Here is an 18,352-nt window from a genome sequence, read left to right as displayed (position 1 = left end):
AGACTTCAAGAAGAACATGGGTTTGATTGGTTTGTGGGGTTTGTTTGGGAGAGTACAACATGCTGTCTAGTGGGAACGCTACAACCAAAAAAAACGAAACGTTTAGAAACCAAACGAGAGCTGAGAGCGAGTGAAGATGGGTGGCTTCCACTTGAGGGCCGTAGGGTCGATAGTGGTGCGCGCCTTGCCCTTTGTCTTCTGGTGCTGCTCGAGCACGGCGTCGGTGAGGTGGATAATGTGGTTACCCTTGTAGTACTTGATCATCTGGAGCGCCTGGCACCTGGGTTGGGTTAGCTGAGGTTTCCTTGCAGACGACAGCTACTCACGTGTGCATAATGTCGCCGTGGGTGATGGCCGTGCGCTGGGCAATCTCGTCGAGGCTGATCTCGTCCTCGGACTCGAGGAGGAGCTCGACAATCTTCTCCTGCCAGTACGCGCGGTAACCCAGAAGACCGAGATCGGACAAGGGCTTTTCGGGCGAGCCAGTCTTGCCCTCGACCTTGGAGAGTTCGTAGCTGAACTCGATGAGGAGTCGACCATATCCTTTACGCTGGTACTGCGGCAGGGTGAGAATACAGGCGACGTTGTATCCCTCGGCCGATTCCTTCTCCTTCGAGAAGTAGCCGATCAGGTGGTCGCCGTACTCGTCCTTGACCGTCATGCAGTAGTACATGAACGGGTCGACGTCGTAGTAGAGCGTCTTGTGGTCGAGGAAGCACTTGCTCAACAGACAGAGGTTGCGGCACCAGGTGCGTTGTCTCCGGCCGTCAATCTCGAAGAAGGAGATGTCGCCATGTCGGTAGATCTCGTTGCCAGGTGGGTGCTGCAGCGTGCACTTGGTTCGGTGGCGCGCGAGCTGCGTGGGGGACGGGTAGAAGAGGAGGCAGAACTCGCAGATGTAGAGCTTGGGCAGGTGCGCGTACTCTTGCGGGTAGGGCGAGAAGTACCACGCCTCAACTTCAGCCTTGCCGATTTGGAGCTTGTTGAGGTTCTTGACTCGAGAAATCTCGCTGTGGCTCTGCGTCATGGATCCCGACGTTCTCAACTTCTCGATCTCTTGCTTCTTGCTGAAGACGCGGGGTCCGGTCTGCGGGTCGCTGGGTGCCAACGCCTCATCGCCGCCTTCGCCGTCGCCGGGTGACATGGTGACGTCGCCATCGGCATCCACATCGCTCTCGCCGTCCGCCTCGGGGTCGTCGCTTTCCTCCTCCTCGACGGCAACCGCTCCCTTGCCCTTCTTCTTCTTTGATGGGGCCTTGCCGACCTGAGATGCGGCTTTCGTGGCGGCCTTCTTGAGGAGCGATTTTGGTGGCCCGCCCTTGGTAGGTCGTCCAGGGGATGCAGACCCCGAGGCCGCCTTTCCTGGCGTGACCTTGCCCGAGCTCTTCTTCTTGCCCTCGTCTTTCGGCTTGGGCCACTCCATCTCCTTGTCGGTGAGCAGACGACTGCCGCCAACCCATTCGTCGAGACGCTTGTTGAACTCGACATAGTGGACGTAGTACTCGGTGTCGTCGCGCGGGTCGGGCTGCGGGTCACCAGGCTTTGGCTTTGGTGCGAAAGCGGAGACTGGCTTTGGTCGTGTTGACAGAATCTCGGCCTTGCGGTGCTCCTCTGAACCATTGGGAAGTGGCTTGACCACAAAGATCTTGACACCGGGCGTCACGTCCTGGGCTCGTGTGAGCTACATGCACGGCTACAGTGAACCCCTAGTCACTTACAGACAGGGAATAGCTGCCTCCTGGTGCGACAGTTGGGCCGGGCGAGCCTTCGCTGCCGGCCCGACCGTTTTTGGATGTCGGAGTGGAGGGTGCCATTGTCTTGTTGATTCAATGGATTGGGCGGGAGGAAGCAATTCGGCTCGGGCAAGTCCGTGTGCGCACGGTGAATTCGCCACCTAATGTATCGCGTGCTAGAGATGGATTTTGACGGTCGGTCAAGTCGGATCTGGTAGCTGGCGTGCAGAGCTGTCGATGCGCGCGGTTTCTGGGGTATACTTGTATAAGAGATTGATGAGAAAAAGACTTGTGAAGAAGGAGGAGATGTTGAAAGGTCGCTGTGAAAACTGACTGTTGCTGGTGAGACGGACGTCGTGTTCAAGACGGAACCAAAATTGGCGAGCCATTCAAAGGCTCCGTGCACACATGGAATGGGGTGGGGTCCCCGCAGATTGTCCAGCGCGCTCGCTCGCCGTCGTCAAGTGCCACCCACTGTGCTCTGGGCGTGTCACCCACCTGGACACTGGCTCATCCACCTCCCATCCTCCACCACGCCGCCCGCCTTGACCTTTGTTGTCGCTCATACCACCTAGAATTTCGGGACACACCACTCGACAAGTATACTTTGCACGACTACGCGCCAAGACGCGTAAATGACACGGTCGGCACCGTCACTGCGCACAGCTCGGCCCACTCGGTGAAACGCGCACGGCTGGCATCAACCACACTCGCCGCAGCGACGCGACGCTGCGTCACGGCGTCTTAGCATTGGCATCCTCACGATAACTCGTCGCCATGTTCTCCATCGCCTCGCCGACAACAGCAGCGTTTGACCCAGAGGACCCGCACCTCGAAGTCATCGTCACGCCGTCGGCGTCGGCCTTCTACGCCGGCGAGACGTTCTCCGCCGTCATTACGCTTCGCAACACGCGCATTCCAATCCACACAGCAGCACCAAATGTTGCAGACACGACCGACGGCGTCAGCGCGACGGGGTTAGACCTGCTGTCGGGGGCCAAGGCGCCGTCATCGACGATATCGCTCAACTCGCCAGCCTCAGCGGTGACGCCGACGATCGCCAGCCCTGATCTGAGCTCGTCGCCTGGCGGCTCGATATGGCGCGGCGAGCACACGCGTCGGTCATCTCTGAACAAGCACACTCGACGGTCCCAGAGCCTGGCGCTGGGTAAGGGGGTCATCAGCCCCCAGGAGATGGTGTGGGCTCTGGGCGGGGCGGGCGAACCATCAAGCAGGTCACCAGAGCCAGCCGACGACACACCGCCCTCGCCGCTGCCTCCCGCACTGCCCGCCCGAAGATCACCGGGCATCCCGGTCTCCCATCCCCACGCGCGCAAAATTTCCGTCGCGAGCACGGCGTTCATGGCATCGCCCGAGCCGGACATGGGAAGATTCGCAACACCGCCGCCGACAGCAGGGATCACTGACGGAGACGGTGCCGGCCCACGGAGCGATGTTTCTGCGCCGCCCACCCCTCAGACTCCGACCATCGCCGTTGACGATGCCAGTGCACTGGCGGAAGTGGCCGGACCGTCGCGGAACGGGTCTTCACGGGTATCTCCATCCCCTTCTCCCTCCTTACCTGACGTGGCCGAGGAACCTCACGTGCCGAACCGCCAGCGGCTGCGAATCGTGCCGCCGCCGCCCAACGGCCGCGTGCCAAGTCCAACTTCGTCCGCGTCGGATGCTGGCAGCGACTCGGCAGGCCGGCGACCTCTGTCGGCGCGGCGCGTGCATTCGCGATCGCCGACATATCACGAGCCTGGCGGATTGCTATCTCCACCACCACAGCACCCGTCAGCTCGACTACGACCACCCGTGCAGATCGGCGTGACAAATGTGCTCTGGGGCTACACGCGCCTGGTCGCACGCTTCGCTCCCTCGCACCAACACATTCCACCGGACCCATTGTTGCCACTGCGTGCAAAGCTGCTGCATCAGCCTATTGGGTCCGGATCTCTAACTTCGTCGGATGCCTCTCGCCCTGCTGGATCGCGGTGGACGCTCAACTTCGGCACGGGAACTATAGGCCAGGCTACGCAGCCAAGTTTGACGGGGAGTCTGTTTGGCCTCGCAAAGGGGCTAGTGCTGGGTGGCGCGGGTGGAAGTTTGGAGGAGGAGCGCAAGAGAGTATGGAACACGCAGGACCTGCCAGTTTTGGAAACGACACGAAGCCTAATGGGTGTCGACATCAAGCTTGCGGAGGGAGAGAGCCGAGACTGTAAGTGGAAGACCCAGCCGTTGCTAATGTCAGTCGTCTACACGTTGCCGCTACCCGTGAACCTGCCACCAGCGTTCAAAGGCAAGGCGATCCGGTTCTCGTACGACCTTGTCGTCTCGCTCAACGTCGCGCTGCCGGGAGGACGCAAGCAACGCGCCAAAGAGATCACGATCCCGATTCGGGTGTGGCCTCATGTCACGCTCGGTCAACCATTGAGGGCATATGACGTCCTCCAGCCTGTGATCCAGAATACGGAGACGGGCACTGTGGTTGAGCAGCAACGAGCAACGTCATCGGTGCCCCGCGCGATACGGCCAGAGATTGTGCACGAGCCGCCACGACAGAAAGCCGACTCTTTGGGGGCTTACGCACAGCGATTGCTACGGACGCTGGAGCCGACTGCCGACGGCGTACCACGCGTTCCGCCGTCTCCCAGCAAGGCGTTCTCGCCTCTCGAGCCGTTATCGCCCACACGTGGTCCAGGGTTGAAGAGCCCGGGCCTCCCACGGACGCCATCAAACTCGCACTTCCTCCTGGCGCCTAATGCCAGCCCGATGAGCCAGCGACGGGCACGTGCGACGAGCTTTGTCGCTGGGGATGATGAACTGGTCGAGGAGGGGCAGCGGTCTGGCGAGGCTGTCGAGATATTGTCGCGGCATTCCCCGAAGGGTGGGTTTGACTAGTGCTGCGAAAGCTAACCCTCCAGCGTCATATGATATTCGGCAGGAAGGCGAAGTGGTCGCCGTGCTTACGTTGATCAAGACGACGTACCGGCTGGGCGAGACAGTTCTTGGCGTGGTGACGTTCAACAACGAGTCCAACCGGCGAGTGCTCAAGTGTTCGGCTTTTCTCGAGACGCACGAGGTTGTGCCAGAGTCGCTGCTTCCACCGTCGGCTAGCCACGCGGGGAAAGCACGGTCGCCAGAGCTACGCCGCATGCACGCAGACAGCCAGTCGGGGTACGCGCTGCATACTTCGCGGATCAGCTTTACGCTCGACATCCCCTCGGACGCGACACCCGCATTCGGTGTTGCAGCCGGCGGCGAGGGCCGGCCAGGCGGTGTTGAATGGCGCGTGCGACTGGCGTTCCTCGTCTCGTCGCCGCCTTCACCGAAGGGCAACGGACACGCACGACGGTCGAGTGTCGGCGGGCGCAAGAGCGCCGACGCGCGGCGCAGTTCCAGCCCCGAGAAGCGCAAGAGCGAGGACAAGCGCCGGCCGGCCACGTCGTCGATCAGCCTCCTCCCCGTAGCCACTGGCGACGGCGACAACCAGCCGTTTGTCGCGTCGGCGGGCCTGGCGCCGCTGTTTGCGCCAGGCGGTACGACCAACCCCGAGCTGTGGGCCGAGACGCGGGCCGAGACGGTCGAGTGCGAGGTGCCGGTGCAGGTGCTCGCGGGGAGCACGGCGTTTGTGGTGCGCCCGAGCGTGTACACGGTGTAGTGGGTAGCAGCGGTGGTAGCGGCATGCAGCGGGCATCAGGCAGTCGCAGCAAGGCGATCTAGCTCAGTCATAGCGCGACGAATGCATTCGTCGCGACGGTTACAAACGGGTACAAGCTACAACGGGGCGGCACAGCCTGTGGGTGTCAGCTTTCTGCCCAGCACAAAGGAGAGCAGGAAGGGGTGGGAGATCAGAGAACCTGGAAACAGCATAGCGCACGGCATAGCCGCGAGCTAATGCAGATGGCACTTCCTATTTTACACAGATGATTTCTTCATTCTCGGGGCGGGGGGAGGGGCGGGCCGGGCCGGGCGGGCGCAGCCCATGGGTGGGCGGGCGTGGGGGTGCTCGCCTGTACGCGTTGGGGCGCGAGGCAGGGCGCGAACGGAACGCAGGGACAACAGAAAGATACTCACAGTGTGTGCTGGTCTGCGCAACCCAGGGTGATGATGATCAGTGATGATCAAAAGCAAAGTCGCGCCCGCCGACTTTATTTTGCCAGTGATGGTGCGAGCGCGGGGCCGACCGGGCCGCCACAGCGATAACGCCGCAGTAAATGCCTGATTAGGATTGGCATTAGGAAGGGGATCGTAATGGCCCAGGGTGAGGATTAGGCAGCCAGATCCGCAGACCTCCACTTTCGATGTCCACCCGGCCGCATGCGGCGCGCACCGCCAGCCGCGCGGTCAATCGGGAACGGGTCAAGAGCAAGGGGGTGACGCGCCGACGGTCTATGCTTGCAGCGTGGGCAGCGGCGCCTGCTGTGGCACGTACCGAGCCCAGCGCTCCCGCTGGCATGTGGGTGGGAGGGGGTGGGTGTATCGGCGACGACGCCGCGGTGGACTGGACGTGCGGCGGCTCACGGTCTAAACATAACTGCGCCGTCATGTGGCCGCGTGTCCGGCCCGTGGCACGCGTGCCTCGTCGAGTCAAGCGCGCAACTCTATCTGACTCATGGCCTAAAACAGTTTGGGCAGCGATGCCGGTAGCGTCGGGACGACGCGACGGCCTCGTGCCGCGGGGCACTGTGCGGAGGCTGCTTGCCTCGCGGTGAGGCAGGACGGAGACCCATGGGCCATTGCCGCGTCCCAGTGTCTTAAGACCTGGCTCAGTGGCCTCCCCTACAGCCCTAAGCCAACCCTCAATGCACCCCCAGACGCTCCTCGCCCTCGCCGCGCTGCTGGCCCCCCCAGCCGCCGCGCTCAACCTCTGGCCCGCGCCAGCCTCGCATACTCGTGGCAACGCGACCGTCTGCCTCGGCGCGCGCTTCCGCATCGCCGTGCCCCGCGACGCGCCGGCCGACCTGCGCGCGGCCGCCGCGCGCACGCAGGAGGGGATCCGGGCCTCGCGGCACACCTTCCTCTCGCCAGCGCGCGGGGCCGAGTTCTTGGCTGGCGGATGTGCCGCGTACCTCGACGAACTTGTGCTCGCCTACTCTGGGGGCCGGGCCGACACCATCGCTGCCGCCGCCACGCTGCCCGTCGAGAAGCGCGCCGAGGCCGAGGCGTACACCCTCGACGTTGGTGTCGGTGGGCGGGCCACCGCCACGGCAGCGTCGTCGCTCGGCCTCCTCCGCGCCCTTACGACATTCGAGAACCTCTGGTTCAAGTTCCACCCCAAAGCCCACGGCGACGCCACCACCTATGCTCCCTACGCCCCGTACCACATCGACGACCGCCCCGCGTTCCCGTGGCGCGCGGTCCTGCTCGACACGTCGCGCCACTTCTTCTCCGTCGCCACCATCAAGCGCCAGCTCGATATCATGTCGCTCGTCAAGGTGGGCCCGGTCCCCTCCCCCGCTGACCCCAGCTCAACGTGCTCCACTGGCACATTGTCGACTCGCAGTCGTGGCCGCTTGCGCTGAAAGCCTTTCCCCGCCTCGCAGCGACCGGCGCGTACTCGCCCGCCGAGGTGTACTCCGAGGCGCAGGTCAAGAGCATCGTGCAGTACGCCGCTGAGCGCGGCATCTACGTCGTCGTCGAGACCGACACGCCGGGCCACACGTCCATCATCTACGACGCGTACCCCGACTACATTGCGTGCTTTGAGAAGCGGCCGTGGACGGCCTACGCCAACGAGCCGCCGGCTGGCCAGCTCCGCTTCGCAGACCAGAAGGTGACGGCGTTTGTATCGTCGCTCTTCCGGTCGATTGCGAGCCTCACCCGCAGCGCGTACTTTGGCACGGGGGGCGACGAGCTCAACGTCAAGTGTTATGACGAGGACGCGCCGACCCAAGCCGTCCTCAAGGCCAACAACTGGACGCTCGAGGACGCCCTCAAGAACTTTACCGTGCAGACGCACGACACGCTCCGCGGCGCCGGCAAGACGCCAGTCGTATGGGAGGAGATGGTGAGTGCCGTCCGGGGGCGTCGCTCACGCCCAGGCCATCGCACACGGCGACACCGGCCTCGACCCCGCCACCGTCGTCCAGGTGTGGATCAGCAGCGACAGCGTCAAGCAGGTCGCCGACCGGGGCCTGCGCATCGTCCACGCGTCGAGGGAGTACTTGTACCTCGTGCGTTGGGCCACGGCAGCGCTGACGCCAGGACTGCGGCCAGGGCGGCTGGGTGACGGCCGACGGCGGGCTCAACTCGTGGTGCGACCCGTACAAGACGTGGGCAAGGATCTACTCGTTCGACCCGTACAACGGCACCACGCCGGCGCAGCGCGCGCAGGTGCTCGGCGGTGGGTGCCCCTCCCAGTCCTCCACTGACCCCCAGGGCAGGCGTCGCTCTGGGCCGAGCAGACGGACGAGGCCAACATCGACGGGCAGCTCTGGCCGCGCGCCGCCGCCCTCGCGGAGGTGCTCTGGACCGGCGGGGGCGACGGGGGCTTCCCGCTCTCCGCCGTGGCCGTGACGGCGCGCCTGCAGGATATCCGCTACCGCATCGTCGACCGGGGCGTGCGCGCGGTCCCGATCCAGCCCGAGTGGTGTGCGCTCCGGCCTGGGCAGTGCAACCTGGCCGGTTGAGGCGCCCGTGTCCATAGCTGTTCCATGTATAAAGTCGTCCGAATCGCAGCCAAGTGCCACAAGCCCAAACAACCCCCGCAAACGCCGCAAAGACCGCTCGCACCCACCCCCGCCATATTTAAAGCTGCAATCCTGCTCTTGCTCCCCTCCAACGCCAGCTCGGCCCCCCACGCGCCCACCCCCCGTCCCTCGGGGGGGTTTACGCCCTGCTACCACTCGGCTGGGCCGGGGCCGACGAGCGGAGAGCGAGCCTTACTACCACCCATTAATCGCTCCGAGCCCGACAAACACGGGTTGCGGAGTTTCATGCCGGGTGGACATTCGCGCAACGAGCACGCGAGCACGCGCAGCGTGCGAGCGAGCGAGCGTAGACGAGATGGATACTGGATATGGCACATGAGCGAGGAAAGGGGCGCGGAGGAGTGGTGTCGCGGTTGGCTTGCGGACGATGGCCTGGCCTGTCCTGTACGCACGCTGCTGTTCCAGGAGCTGTGGCCCACGACATACGACTAACGCTGAACAAGTTTCGACCCGCGACACACTCGCCCGCCCACAGCACGTCGCACCGATACTATGTCATAGCTGCACAGTGAGCTCGCACTGTACGATGAATGCCGCCTCCGTGGCCAGTATGACGCCGGGCAGAAAGCCTCACCCAGTGGCACCTCGCACCCAGCCTCACCCAGTGGCACCTCGCCGCACCTCGCCCCTCGCCCCCCAACCCTCATGCCACCACATGCGTGTATGCCCCACCTCGTCACCCCTGCTCCTTCCACTGCGCGTCCCTATCCGTGAGGGGCACGTACTGGCGTCAGCCCTAATCTCCAACGAACACGCACCATGACGCCGAACAGCTTCTTGCGCGTGACGGCGCCGTGCGCGTCCTTGTCCACCTGCCAGATATCTCCCGTCAGCCACGCCTCCCCCACACCCACCCTGCTGCCCCTCGCCAACGGGGATGAACATGCGCCCCGGGGAAGCGAGCTGCGCGACCAGCGGCTCGGGGATCGTCGGCGCCGCTGCGCCGACGTGGATCGCGGTGTACGGTGCTGCTGCGTCAGTGGTCGCAGTCTCGCCGCCACCATGTGTCCGCAGCGTACCGTTTGGCGGCCAGCCTGTTCATCAGCATATGCCAATCAGCGCGCACGCACCCGCCCTCCCGTCGCCCAGCACAATGTCGATGCCCTCTTCCCCGCCCAACGCCACCCCGTCCTTGGCGAGGTTGGCCCGCGACAGGTCCGTCAGGCCGGAGATGTGGTCGATGCCGATGACGGTCGCGCGTGGCGCGAGGCGGTGGAGCACGGCCGTGACTGCGGCGTCAGTGCGCGAGCGGAGCGAGCGGAGCAGGGCGGAGCGAGCGCATGTCCGCGGCGACGCACGATATCCCGACCCGCTCCCGACGTCGAGGATGGCCCCGCCCCCGGCGTCAGCCGCCTCGATGAACGCCAGCAGGTTCTCGCACGCGTGCGCGTGCATGTGCGGCGCTGAGATGGTCGCGTTGAACCCTATGCGCCTGGGGTCAGCGGGGCAGCAGGCAGGACGCACTGGGGCGAGTCGTCGTACGCCGCCCCGAGGGCTGGGACGTAGTGCTTCCTGTCGACGAGCTTCATCGCCTGCGACGTGAGACGGGCCAAGTAAAGGGGCTACCCACCGCGGCCACCTTGGTCGAGGTTATCAGCCCGTTGGACGCCATGCGGTCCACCAGCTGCGGCGTTAGCTGCCCCGCGGCTCGCTTCGCCACCGGGTCGCCCACCTCGGCGTTCGTCCGCCCAGAGGACAGCCAGGCCATGATGCTGCGCCGTGGGCTGCCGCGTGCGCTCGCGAGTACGTGTAGCGGAGGGGGGCCGATGGTTAGTGCGCTGCTCCTCGGCAGCGGTCAGTGTGTGAATGCTACAGCAGCGGTCGTCGTCCGCATCTCTCGCGATGACGTCCTGCCCAGTGGCGAGGACACCCTCCACCACACGAGCACTGTAACCAAATTGCCCCCGCCACGCTTTGTCAGAAACCCTCGCCACCACTGCCCACTGCTGCACCACAAACTGCGCCTAACCATGCATGATGCGGCTACAGTACCCAGTATACAAAGACGTCACCTCCACTACACGCTTAAGCGCGCGCAGCGAAGCGGAGGTTGGCCTCGAGGGGGCCCTTGGGCTTGAGGAACTGGACGTAGGCACCGTCGTTGACGACCTGCTTGTTGGCCTTGAGGGCCTCGTAGTCGGGGCGGTCGAGCGAGGTGAAACCCCACTTCTTCGAGACAATGATCTTCTGGCGACCAGGGAACTTGTAACGAGCGCGGCGGAGGGCCTCAATGATGACGGCCTTGTTCGAGTCACGGCAACGGATGGACATGATGACCTGGCCGCTGGGGTGTGTGTCAGCAAGAGCCTCTCGCGCGACCACTGTTGCACTCACATGTTGACACGGGCGACCGAGCCGTAAGGCTTACCCCAAGCACCACGCATACCCTGCTGAAGACGATCGGCACCGGCGCACGAAAGCATCTTGTTGATACGGATGATGTGGAAGGGGTGGACACGGACGCGGAGGTGGAAGGCCTCCTTACCGGCAGTCTTCACAATGTACTTGTTGGCGCAAATACGGGCAGCCTCGAGAGCCTCCGAAGAGAGCTGCTCGTACTCGTCCGAGACGAGGTGGCAGCAGAAGGGGAAGTCATCGACGGAAGCGCGCTTGCGGCCAAGGTCGTAGATGCGGATCTTGGGGTCGGGCACACCACGGTTGTAGCGCGACTTGGGGTACGGCTTGTTCTTGCAGTAACGGTAGCAACGAGCGGGACGGCGACCCATCTTGAAAACTGGCGGGGGGGTTAGATGATGCAACGAGATGGGAGACGCGGGGGCCAGCTTATATACTGGTTTGACGGTCGACGTCCGCCGCCGGGCTGCTTGCCAAGGTGCTGAGCAATCACCACGCAAAACGTGACTCTGCGCTCAAATCTTCCTCCACCGCGTCCGGTCCTTCGCAGGCCTCCACATGCGGATCTCGGGTTCGCGGTGGTCGTGCAGCTGTCGCGGCGGGCGGAGTCGAGGAGGTTGATGCTGGGACGGACACTCACCTGTCTATAGGTTTTGAAGGATGAGAAGAGCTGGAGTGGTGATGACTAAATGGTTTTGGCCAGCGGCGTGCGAGCCAGCGGCGGAGTGAGCCACTGCCAGTGTACAGCCAGCCTGCCAGCCAGCCAGCCCACCCAGTGCGTCCCACCCAGGCTGCGAGTGCGCCACTGCTTGCTAACCACCCAGGCAGTATCGACGGAGGCAAATTGTTTCGGATCCGCCCATCGAGTCGACGGAGTTTTGCCTCGGGGTTATGGCGAGGTGTGGCGGTTGGGTCTTTGGAGCCCCAGAGCGGTCGCGTGGGATGACGCAGGCGACGCTAATCGTCCGTGTGGTGACACCATCAAGGACAGATGGCGCGACTGCCCTCACCAAGTCACACGCCGCCGTCACCCCACGCCCACGCCCGATAGCTTATCCCCACCACCTATTAAGAGGCATCCCCCACCCCACATCATGACTTCCCTCCCCCCAACTGGCGACCTCTTGCTCGTCCTCCCATTCACCCCAGCACTCCTAGCAGACCCATCGCCCCTCCTCCCCCTCATCTACTCGGCTGCAAAGTCCGTGTCCGGATCCGCAACCGTCCTCTTCTCCACACCGCCGCCGGCCTCCTCGGATCACCCCGACGGCCAACTCTACGCCACCCTCCGGTCCGCGCCCAAAGCGCACTGGTCTGCACTCTCGCACTTTCTCGCTCAAGTCTACTCGGCCCTCGCAGCCGGACAGCAGGCAGCAGACAACTTCCTCACAGAGGTAGAGGTCCGATTCGACGGAGAACTCGGCGAGTGGCAACACAAGCTCCCGGCCGTCCCCCAACGCGTCATCGTCCTTGACTGTGAGTCGTGCGATGGATCAGCAAGCACGCCGTCGCTGACACTGCAGCCTACGCCGACCTCGCATCCCGCATCCTCGAGACCGCCGGCGTCACCGCACCCCACCACACGGTCCCGTCCCCTGCCCTCCCCCAGCCCGGCTCCCTCCAGCCAGCCACCTCAGCCCCCGGCTACCCTGTAACCGCACTCGGCGGCACATTCGACCACCTGCACGCCGCGCACAAGATCCTCTTGCACATCGGCCTGTTTGTGACTGAGAAGCGCCTGTTCAACGGTATCATCTCCCCCGAACTCTTGGCAAGCAAGAGTAACGCCCATCTCGTCCAGTCGCTAGACCAACGCATTGCCAACGTCGCTGCATTCCTGAACCGCACCGGGCCAGGAGACACGCTCGTCGAAGTCGAAGAAATCAAAGACGCACTCGGCCCTACTCGCTGGGACCCGACTATCAAGGCACTAGTCGTTAGCCGAGAGACACTCAACGGCGGCGCAGACATCAACAAGGTCCGCAAGGCCGACAACCTCGAAGAACTCACGGTTCTCTCCATCGACGTCATCTCGTCGGATATCGACGGCGTAGCAGACGACACTACCTTCCGCACCGTCAACCTCGCGTCAGCCACCGACGCACAGCTCAAGACTGAGAAGTTTGGATCCTCTGGAATTCGATCCTGGATGTCTGGACACGGTATCAACGGCCCCGGCGGCCTCGCCTCGAGCCCCAACGTCCCCCGCGCGGGTGCGACGATCGACCCGGCGACGGGCAAGCCTCACCAGGCTGGTCTGACGCGCGCCGAGCTCGAGGCCAAGCGTGCCGCCGAGGCGGCCGGCTCGGGCGGCGGCCTCCAGTCGAGCCCCAACGTGCCGCGCCCCGGCGCGACGCTCGACCCGGCGACGGGCAAGCCTCACCAGGCCGGCCTGACGCGCGCCGAGCTCGAGGCCAAGCGCGCGGCCGAGGGGGCCAACAAGTGATGTGTAAACCAAATAAAGTTGTAGAGCAGCGATGATGACATACAAAGTGATGGGTATAGAAATGCGAGATATATGTGGGGTACGTGGGGCCGGCTACACCGTCAGGCCGACCTGTCGGCTTTCATCGACGTCAATCCTCGAGTCCATGATGAGGGTATCTGGCCTAAAGGCCCACTTGTCAAACACGTCGACGATGCGGTGCCACTCGTCGATATCGAGGTTGCGCACGATGGTGTCGCGGCCGACAGCCTTGCCAGCGTACGGGCTGTCCTCTGCCTCGATCTTGTCGAGCAGGTTCTCGGCGCCAAACGCGACGCTCGGCAGCACGGCTCCCAGCGGCTGGCTCTCGCGCACAAACAGCTTGCGGAGGACATACTCCCACGAGTCGCGCGTCTCGGGGAGCACGAGCGGGTCCTCGCGCGGCGTGAGCTCGAGGCCGAGGAGCAGCGGCCGGTCGGCGTACTCGACCTTGGAGCCGACCTTGCGGCGCGTGTTGGTGATGGCTGCGCCGTCGCCGTCGACGAGGCGCGAGCGCTTGGCCGGCGGGAACCAGTCGTCTCTCTCCGTGACTGTCACCTCTGTCGTCGGGGGCGGCGCGGCCGTCGTCTGCGCGACGCGCACGCCCTTGGTCTCGCGCGCGCGCCAGTCCATGTCAGTGAAGACGCGCTTCGACTGCTTGTCCACGTCCGGCACGTGGTGGTATGGCGGGAGCGGGCGGATGTGGAAGAGCGCCTGCGCGAGCACGCTCAGCTTGCCGCGGATCGTCTCGCCGCTCTGGGCCATGGCGCGCTGCCGTCAGCTACTTCACCCCCGCGTACCCACGTCGTAGATGCTCTGCGTCACCATGAGCGCTAGGCGCACCCGGCCCCACTGCCACAGCCAGGAGCGGCCGTACTCGTCCGACCCGATGACGGTCCCGATCCACTGCGACACCATCTGCTCGCCAAGCGTCGTGTCGGGCACGCTCGCGACGAGGGTGATGGGCGGCGCCGGCGCCGTCCACGGCCGCTTGGTGGCCTCTACGCCCTCCTTCGTCTCGTCGTACACCGGCAGCTTGCTCCACACGGCCTGGTTGCTCAGGATGCCGGGCACCGTGTCCCACAGGAACGGGGTGGCGATGCAAAACTTGAGCCGGTCCTCGAGCTGGGACGGATAGATCAACGACATGTCGCGCTCGGTCGGGCTCTTGGGGAACACCTTCATGCGCTCTGCCGTCTGCGGGTCGTTGAAGTCCCACGCGCCGGGCGGCGCGACGTCGGGATCGAACCCGAGGCCCCGCGACAGCTGGTTCACGGCGGGGTCGCACGCGACGACGAGCGCCGGCGTGTTGACCGGCGCGTCCCCCTCCCTCGGAAGCTTGGGCACGACGGCCTTCTCCACATCCCAAGGCGGGTACGTGAACTGGCCAGCGTTGCGGCGCTTCGTCTTGCCGCTCTGCGCGCCGATCGGCCCGACCTCGGCAGACACCTTGGCCCAGTCGGCCGGCGTGGTCGTGTCCCGCCCGCCGGCGAGGAGCGCGCGCGTCAGCACGCCCGTGGAGGCGTACGCGTCGATCACGACCTCGTCGGGCCGCAGCCGGAGGTCGCGCACAAAGTGATTGGCGATCGTCGGGCTGGTCAGGTAGTGCCGCTTGACGCTCTCGCGCATGCCCACGCTCGTCTCGATCGAGCTCGCGCGCGGGATCATGGTGCGCCACTCGCTCGGCGGGGGGAGCGGCGGCAGGCGGAGTTTCGGCATCGGGGGGGGAGTCGACTTGTCGGTGGTCGACTTGGTCGACTTTGTTAGTTGGCCGAGTGGTCAACTTTCTGAAATTGCTGGTGGCGACGGACGGCGTCGGGACCAATTGCCGGTGGAGGTGGGTTGGGTGGGGTGGGGTGGGGTGGGGTGGAGGTGGTCGAGTGGCAGGTGGCGGGGGGTGGGTTTGGTGCGGGGTGGGCTGGGCGGGGGTGGTCTGGCCGCAATGCTGGCGCGCAGCAGTGAGAGTGACAGCTTGATACCCGGGTGCGCTGAGGCTCTCTGGGTTGCAGGCGGCCGTTTCGTGAGCCACCGTGTGGCCCTCACCGCTGCCAGCCGTGCCAGTGGGGTGTGTGGCTCGTCCGTCCCTCCGCGAGTCATGTCAAGCTGGGTCCCGCTACCTCTACCACGTCGCCTCTACCACGACGCGCGTGAGTCCATCGTCTATCCGCCGACCTGGCTTCAACCTTATCACAGCCCATCCCCGCCTGGCCAACCTGCGACCCCATCACCGGACCACGAGCGACCGGTCCTCCGCAAGGCCGTGTCCGTTACCCTCCACGCCAGATCTGCGGCCCAGACGACAAGCATGACCCTGCCTGCGTCTACCACACGACGAGCCGCGGATGTGCAGCCTGCCCGCATTCCGCGATAGGCCAAACTCTGTCCGTCGTCCGTGCCGCCCGCGTGGTCCTTGAGCTGGGCGGGGTGCCACAGTTTGTACGCTCGCGCGACAACCGCGATACGCGCCACACGTCATCCTGCATCACGCGCTGCTCTGAAGATGCAGTGTATACCTCGACTAGGCAAGCCCGGCGATAGCATGTTTGTCGCTGATCGCCCCACGGCACGACACCGACTCCGCCGCGTTCCACAGGTTGGGAACGGCGCCACGCGTGCCGCTCGCGCTAGTCCGCCCCCAGCCATTATCATTATGCCCGAGCGTCCGTCCGGCGGCGCGGAAGCGCGCGCGTGCCGTACGCCGACGTGCTGCTCGTTCCTGCGGGTGCGCGTCATTCTCCGCGAGCAAGCGTGCTCGCGCTCGCGCTCGCGCTACCCGCCGAGGTGGTGCAAGCGACATTCGTACTGCCACTACCGAGTACCTGGCCCAGCAAGGCCCGGCACATCGCACCGCGACCGTGACACCACCAACGGCGGCACCGTATCCAGTGCCTCGCTCGCTGCTCCCTCCCCCCTCGGCGATATTACCCCGCCGCGTCCGATGACGGTAGGCCGTCCCGCTCAGGGCTGCAGCGACCTCGACCGCCGGCCGTCCAGCGGCGGCGAGTGGATCTCGCTCGCTCGTTTGCACACCCCTCCCGCCGCGGCTCACTCGCTCCTCGCGGCTCTCCTGTCGATCCTCCCTGCCCCGCCCCTAACGTACTCGCCAGTTGCAACAGACTAATCCCCCTACCTGGCCGGGCTAATTGGCATTACGGCAAACGCCGCCCCGTGCTGGTGGCTCCACACGCTTACACCATCCGAGGTCCCCAAATACCTGGGCGGGGCGGGACCAACGCAGCGGAAGCGTCTGTCCCTTTGCTTGTCGTGTTCTGTGTGTTAGCACACGCACCACCACCCCCGAGCCTAGGTTATTATCAGCTTGGAGCTGTAGGCACCGATAACCGGCGAGGAAGGCGTCACCCAACAGCCGCGGTTCAAAGCTCCCTCATGCTCACGTATCAGTCGGGCTCGGCGTGACTGCACGTGACAGCCCAGGTGGGCGGGGTGGGCTGCGCCGCTCATCGTTGGGCTGGCTCGCTCCAAGATGCAACGAGAGCGGGAACGTTGCGAAGAATGCGCCTTGCGATATTGGGTTTGCGAGCCAGAGGGGACAAAGCAAGAGGTGTGCATGTGTGAGCGCTCGTGGCAAAAGGGAAAACGGAAACAGGGACGATATTGGTGGTCGGCAGGCACCAGGAACAAACTAGTCCCCTGGCCTAGGCTGGTTTCAGCTCGACGCCCCGAGCGAGAAGCATGTCGGCCCGCCCTGGGCCATTGCGCCCGTGCGTCTGTGCGCCCCTGATGTGCAGCCTGCCCCGTGGCCGTGGCGGCGTCGACTCTCCCTGCCTGCCTTCGCGGCCCACCACCACCCCCGTCGGCGCCCCCCCTAATCCTCCCCGTCCCTACCTCCCCCCCTTGTTGACCCTCCCCCCTATCCCCTGGTCGCGCGCGCCCTCGGCATGCGCCAAAACCTAACACCTTGAAGATCAGTCCCCAGCACGCACGTACAACTGCACCCGCGAGCGCACGGGCCAGAACAGCCCATCAGCGTGCATTGCACGTTGTAGTCGTCGTCGTCGTCACCTCTCATGTACAGCCACTGGCGCGTGGGCGCGTGCCACAGTTGCGGGGAACAAGGATATGGAGAGTGCAGCCACCTCACGCCACTGGCTGCGGTTCCAAGCCACAGCCGTGGCCAGTCCCCTCACATGCCTTGCTCGGCGAATGGCAATGGCACACGCCGTCAGCCAGCGCCGCCGCCGGTGACGACGACGACGACGAGGCCCGGCGGACGAAACAATAGATTGAACGAGGGGACTCCCTCTGCCATCCCTTCGACCCGTGGCTCTGCCCTGGTCACATCTTCACAGTTCCAGTTTAAAGGCCCATGCTGCTGGCTGCTGCTCGGGCGCGGTGAATGGTAGCTAGACCAGCTGGAATGCGGCGTACTAGAGGACCGTGATGACGGCGATGGGATCCTCGGGACGGCGGTCGTCAACAACACGACTGCGGGGGTGCCAGGCGGGTACATGCACCACAATGGTGTGCTCAGATTCGACGCGCGGCGGCCGCAGAACCAGCCGCGGACTGTTGCGGCACGCACGCACGGCAAGAGAAAGGACGGAATACCCCCCCACTCACGGCCAGCTCCTCGGGCGTTCCTTGCAACCCGTCGAGGTGGATGGTGTTTCCTGTTCCTGATAACGGCATGCGACAAGTCTTTGCCGCCTTGCCTTTGCTCCTATCCTAATTGCTGCTGGCCATTGCCTGCCCAGACCTTTCTTTGCCTCGCCTTGCCTTGCCTGCCTCCTGCCTTACCTACCTACCATTCGGTCGGTCGGGTGCCGGTGCTAGGTAAGGTAGTCTTGTCTGTCGGGTGAGCCGCCTTACAACCAACCCCCGACATACCTTGGGTGTCTTGCGCCGTCGTTCTCGCGCTTCCATGCCGCCTGTCGCAACGTAAACCTCACACAACCTTGTCTCTCTTGTCAACACCATCCCACACTCTTGTGCTCCTTTAATCTTCATCATCAGCCTGGCCCCCCCACATCATCGACTCCGGGCTCCTCGTCTCGCATCTTGGCATCACCCATCACTGCATCAATGTTCAACAACAATCTGCACGCGACGCGACACCTCTAGCA

The 18,352-nt window shown here is 64.5% G+C and overlaps 6 protein-coding genes across 6 annotated transcripts; 3 read left to right on the top strand and 3 right to left on the bottom strand.

Moving 5' to 3' along the window:
- Positions 1 to 102: 102 nt before the first annotated feature.
- On the bottom strand, positions 103 to 1,814 carry ESA1 (Histone acetyltransferase; the record flags this gene model as incomplete). The annotated part of the gene is made up of 3 exons (XM_069357301.1): positions 103 to 280; positions 327 to 1,666; positions 1,719 to 1,814. 3 exons carry the CDS (start codon positions 1,812 to 1,814, stop codon positions 103 to 105), a joined length of 1,614 nt encoding a protein of 537 aa, XP_069205238.1.
- Positions 1,815 to 2,510: 696 nt separating this feature from the next.
- Positions 2,511 to 5,397, top strand: RGP1 (Golgi membrane exchange factor (Ric1p-Rgp1p) subunit; the record flags this gene model as incomplete). The annotated part of the gene is made up of 3 exons (XM_069357300.1): positions 2,511 to 3,954; positions 3,988 to 4,623; positions 4,661 to 5,397. The coding sequence occupies 3 exons, from the start codon at positions 2,511 to 2,513 to the stop codon at positions 5,395 to 5,397; spliced, it is 2,817 nt and encodes a 938-aa protein (XP_069205237.1).
- Positions 5,398 to 6,541: 1,144 nt separating this feature from the next.
- On the top strand, positions 6,542 to 8,368 carry NAG1_3 (Glucosamine-6-phosphate isomerase (Glucosamine-6-phosphate deaminase) (GNPDA) (GlcN6P deaminase); the record flags this gene model as incomplete). Its single annotated transcript, XM_069357299.1, has 5 exons — positions 6,542 to 7,174; positions 7,207 to 7,746; positions 7,781 to 7,912; positions 7,944 to 8,082; positions 8,118 to 8,368. The coding sequence occupies 5 exons, from the start codon at positions 6,542 to 6,544 to the stop codon at positions 8,366 to 8,368; spliced, it is 1,695 nt and encodes a 564-aa protein (XP_069205236.1).
- A 757-nt stretch (positions 8,369 to 9,125) lies between these two features.
- Q8F55_008918 (uncharacterized protein) lies at positions 9,126 to 10,157 on the bottom strand (the record flags this gene model as incomplete). The annotated part of the gene is made up of 8 exons (XM_069357298.1): positions 9,126 to 9,173; positions 9,208 to 9,272; positions 9,304 to 9,483; positions 9,520 to 9,678; positions 9,748 to 9,881; positions 9,914 to 9,981; positions 10,020 to 10,073; positions 10,122 to 10,157. 8 exons carry the CDS (start codon positions 10,155 to 10,157, stop codon positions 9,126 to 9,128), a joined length of 744 nt encoding a protein of 247 aa, XP_069205235.1.
- Positions 10,158 to 11,898: 1,741 nt separating this feature from the next.
- Positions 11,899 to 13,250, top strand: Q8F55_008917 (uncharacterized protein; the record flags this gene model as incomplete). The annotated part of the gene is made up of 2 exons (XM_069357297.1): positions 11,899 to 12,280; positions 12,328 to 13,250. The coding sequence occupies 2 exons, from the start codon at positions 11,899 to 11,901 to the stop codon at positions 13,248 to 13,250; spliced, it is 1,305 nt and encodes a 434-aa protein (XP_069205234.1).
- Positions 13,251 to 13,343: 93 nt separating this feature from the next.
- MTF1 (Mitochondrial transcription factor 1) lies at positions 13,344 to 14,936 on the bottom strand (the record flags this gene model as incomplete). The annotated part of the gene is made up of 2 exons (XM_069357296.1): positions 13,344 to 14,024; positions 14,073 to 14,936. The coding sequence occupies 2 exons, from the start codon at positions 14,934 to 14,936 to the stop codon at positions 13,344 to 13,346; spliced, it is 1,545 nt and encodes a 514-aa protein (XP_069205233.1).
- Between the last annotated feature and the right edge of the window lie 3,416 nt (positions 14,937 to 18,352).

The sequence above is a fragment of the Vanrija albida genome, assembly GCF_041260175.1.
Source record: "Vanrija albida strain AlHP1 chromosome Unknown contig_7, whole genome shotgun sequence".
Classification (NCBI taxonomy): domain Eukaryota; kingdom Fungi; phylum Basidiomycota; class Tremellomycetes; order Trichosporonales; family Trichosporonaceae; genus Vanrija; species Vanrija albida.
Note: the sequence above shows the minus strand (reverse complement) of the source record. Positions and strands in the feature narration are given on the sequence as shown.